Consider the following 4,412-nt stretch of genomic DNA (forward strand, 5'->3'; position numbering starts at 1 on the left):
TATATATATATATATATATATATATATATATATATATAAATGTTGAAAAACGATAGCTTTGCGCAGGTGTAAGTTGACATTATTTATTTCGCTCGTGCTATTTGAAAAGTTATAAAATCGGTCGAAGAAGCTATTTTATGTAATAAGCAAATTGAATTTATTTCAATTTAATAATCTTGATTGAGGTATTTAACTTATTAGGATTCAAAATATATTTTGAATAAGTTCGATTTTCTCAGCACATTTTTATATTATCTCTGCTGCTATTTTTCGAATAGAAAAAAATTCAATCTTGAGTATTGTGGAATGCGCTTTTTTGTAGATTATATAAAAGGGAAAAAGAGAGCGTGAGCTCGAATGTTCGATAAAAGATGGTTTAGATAGGACGAATATTTATTTTAAACGTGCGCATGCATAATTGCAGATAAAGAGATCCGCCCGTTATTTTTATATTACCGGCTATCAATCTTCTTTTAAATTTCGGGAAACCTTCAAATTCCACAATAATCTCTAGACACTTTATTCGATGGACGTTCTGGCGAACGTTCTTATCCAGGTAGCAAGTTACAGTCATTCGGTTGTAATTTTGACGTCAGCTTGCTACCAAGCTAGGACATGGAGATCCTCTGAATATTCTTTGGAACGTCCCTTGGAGATCTGTGCTTAGGGATATTCTTCCTTTTTTTAAAAAAAAAAAAAAAAAGAAAAGTTGGCGTGCTTATTTCCATCTATCTATTGTATTTCACAAGTGTTATATATTTACAAGTATAACAAGTAGACGGAGATAAATAAACTTTTGTTTTTTTTTTTTTAAAAGGTAGAATATTATCGTGGAATTTGGAGAAAGATCACGAAGAAAATTAAAATGATAGGCGGTGATTGATGAATAAATGGATCTATTTATCTATATACAATTTTATATGTGCGTACGCTTAAAATAAATATTATATTTCCCACGTACTTTTGTCGAACAGCAGACAACAGAAACAATGTACAGAAGAATTTACTATAAATCACGTTTGTCTCTTCTTTTTGCAGATTCTTAAGGATGTTTGAAAAAAAAATGAAGATGTCGAATTCAGATGCTTATATGTATAAGCCATTTTTCGACGTAAAAAAGTGTGCACGCATGCTAGACTATGATGCACCAAATGATCCGTACATTTATCGCTTTGAAAGCCTAAGATTGAATTCTTTCGCCATGTGGCGTGAGTCATTTATGAATTGCAAAGAACTCGCGGCTGCCGGTTTCTACTACACTGAGAAGAAAGATACAGTAAAATGCTTCGAGTGCCAAATTACTTTGTCAAACTGGAAAATCGGTGATAATCCCAAGAGCGAGCATCAACGTTGGTCTGGAAGATGTAGATTCGTCCGGAATGTTGCTTGTGGAAATGTACCAATCGACGCCGATCTTAACAAGATTGACATGCTACCCCCACGAGTAGATGTTTGCGGACTTTATGGCCTCAAGTACATGTCGCATTCTTTTCCGGACATACTCGTGCAGCATCAAATTGAAAGTTATAGGAATTCTATCTCAGAGTCAAAAAAGGTCAATCAGGACTCAGAGTCAAAAAAGATTACTCAGGACTCAGGGACAAAAGGTTGCTCCGTATCTTCTGATGAAGATATTGACATTACGGTCTTCTGGAACGCTGATACGAACGCCTACTTCAAGGCCAAGCTCAGCGACGTATTAGGCTCGACAGACCCTACATACGCTTCCTATGAGCGTAGATTACTCTCTTTCGCAACATGTACTTGCGATACGATACGTGAGAAAAAAAAAGAATTGGCTGAAGCTGGTTTCTTTTACTTTAGCGGCCTTTTTGAATCTTCTGATCAAACGATGTGTTTCTATTGTGGAAAATGTCTGAGAGCTTGGCAACCGGAGGATGATCCTGTGAAAGAGCATATTAAGTGGTACCCTCAATGCAAATTTATCAAGAAGATATTAGCAAAGAAATTAAAGAAACGGATACAGGATCACGAGAATGAGACTCACGAGAATGAGACTCACGAGAATGAGACTCACGAGAATGAGACTCACGAGAATGAGACTGACGAGAATGAGACTGACGAGAATGAGACTCCTACAAATGCTACGACTACTGTTTGTTAATTCAATATTCTTGATAAACGAACCGTTCTTTTTACTGACTGAAATCTGACTGAAGCCTAACAATAAGGCTGCAATAAAGAAACATGAAACATATTTACATGCAAAATATTGTGCTCAAGTTAAACAATACGTATGAGAATCATTTAGTTATAACAGAGTTATATATAAATTTTTTTATAATAAAGATATATTTAGACGTTTACATTTAGATGTTTAATCATCTGATATGCTTAAAAACAATTTACTACAATCTATTATAGTTGAATAAACAATGCTTAATGAGATGACTCATTAACGGATCAGTGTATTACACATATATTGTAACATAAAATTATAAAATTCAAAATTGTATACGTATTTCAGATGCGTAATATTTTCATGTAATAAATGTTTATACATATTTATTTAAGTGTTTATTTCATCATGAGATGCATGTGATAAATTTTATTAACTATATTTATATAACATTAGTATTATAGTAAATAATGTCATATTACTGAGAATGATTCTTATCTTTATTTAATGCAAATACATATCTCGTCATGTATTATATTATAAATTGATAATTGCACTGCATTATTATAAAAAAAAATGATGTGATACGAGTTACAATTAAAATATAAGTTCTATAAGAAGAGAATCAATTTTTTTTTTGTATTACTTAATTTAACTTTTCATTCAATACTATTTGTTTACGAATATGTTGATGGATAAGTATTATTTTTATTTATGATTACATAGCTGATTCATAATTATGTAATTTATTTAAAAAGCAACCTATTTATTTTTCTTCTCAAAATAGATTAAAATAAATTGAAGACCAAGATAAAGATAAGAGTTACAAAAAATATAAATGAAAAGCAGATATAAGTTTAGATAATAAGAATATGAAGATAAAAATCTTCAATATCTGTTTTAACAAACGAACCTCACGAGGTGTCAAAAATTCTGATTTTAATGAAACTTTGTCAGCTTTATTTAAAAAAAAATAAAAAATTTGTTTAATTTGAAAAAGAATGTTTATTAAAAATATTATTGATGTAAATAAATAGAGGTAATTTTGTTGTAAAACTTTTGTATAAAACATTTTTTGATATTTCAAACAGTTTTCGAGATATAATGGGAAAAGCTGAAAACTATACACATAAGGGATGATTTCACCGTTTCAAACCGTTTTTCCGCCCCAACTGATATTTTCTAAATTCATCTCTTTATGTGAACTACAGGTTCACAAAGTTTCATAAAAATCAGAATTTGACACCTCGCGAGGTTCTCTTGTAAGTATTATACTTCACTTAATTCGCGATATATACAACGTATTATGTATATATACAAACACGTAAGCTTCTTTTAAATTTCTTTAATAAAATCATTCAAAGTACGCATTTTTTATAAACATGTAAGGAATGTTAATTTTATATATATGTACACATTATAGATATAAATGTAAGCATTGCACATTAAAAAAAATGGCACATCACGTGCCTGTCATCCTGTATAAATAAAATTTGTGTGTGTGTGTGTGTGTGTGTGTGTGTGTGTGTGTGTGTGTGTGTGTGCGTGCGTGCGTGCGTGCGTGTGTGTGTGGTTACCATTGTACGTTTTACAATGAATACAAGTTCATTGAACTGTTTCAATTGTCAATTATTAAATTGTATAAACATTTATTTGATAAATATATGTCAGAGAGCTTTCAGTATACGTCATTCCAAGGAATTCTTTCTGACAAAGGAACTGTCGAAACTTTCATCGAGTTGAATGTTTTTGCACATGTAGAGCTAAAAAAATGTTTTTTTTTTACCTGCTTATCTCAATATTTACAAAAGGTCAAAACATTTTCAATGAATATTTTCGAAATTATGAGGAGTAAAAAATATTTTATACAAAGTTTTAAGTTACTTTATTCTCTTAATAACGATATTTATTTACGTTTTTTTAAAAACGTTAAATATTTTAATTTACTCTCACTCTCAAAAGTTGTTTTGATCTTTAAATCTTGAAATAAAGCAAATAAAAAAATGTTTAATATTCTTTGTCCTGTGCAGTGATGCGCAACCTGCAGGTCGCATGTGGCCCACCTGTAAATATTCTATGACCCGCCGGTCTATAGGCTGATTTCTGGTAACGATTTGCTGTCTCACTAGATCTTCTAACCTACACATTAAGCACAATAATACATCTTTTGTTAGCATAAAAATGATTCCATATATGCTAACAAAAACTTATAAAAAATGTTTAATTAATAAAAACATTTTTGTGTATATATATATATATATATATATATATA

The 4,412-nt window shown here is 30.5% G+C and overlaps 1 protein-coding gene across 1 annotated transcript in view; it reads left to right on the forward strand.

Moving 5' to 3' along the window:
• The window catches only part of LOC108755628 (death-associated inhibitor of apoptosis 1-like), a 6,155-nt gene extending 4,030 nt beyond the window's left edge, over positions 1-2,125 (forward strand). Inside the window, exon 2 of the mRNA XM_018498741.1 lies at positions 1,039-2,125. Coding sequence (XP_018354243.1) covers positions 1,039-2,125 — 1,087 coding nt within the window. The remainder of the gene's footprint in view (positions 1-1,038) is intronic.
• Positions 2,126-4,412: the final 2,287 nt, after the last annotated feature.

This window comes from Trachymyrmex septentrionalis, unplaced genomic scaffold, assembly GCF_001594115.1.
Source record: "Trachymyrmex septentrionalis isolate Tsep2-gDNA-1 unplaced genomic scaffold, Tsep1.0 scaffold9, whole genome shotgun sequence".
In the NCBI taxonomy this organism is placed as follows: Eukaryota; Metazoa; Arthropoda; class Insecta; order Hymenoptera; family Formicidae; genus Trachymyrmex; species Trachymyrmex septentrionalis.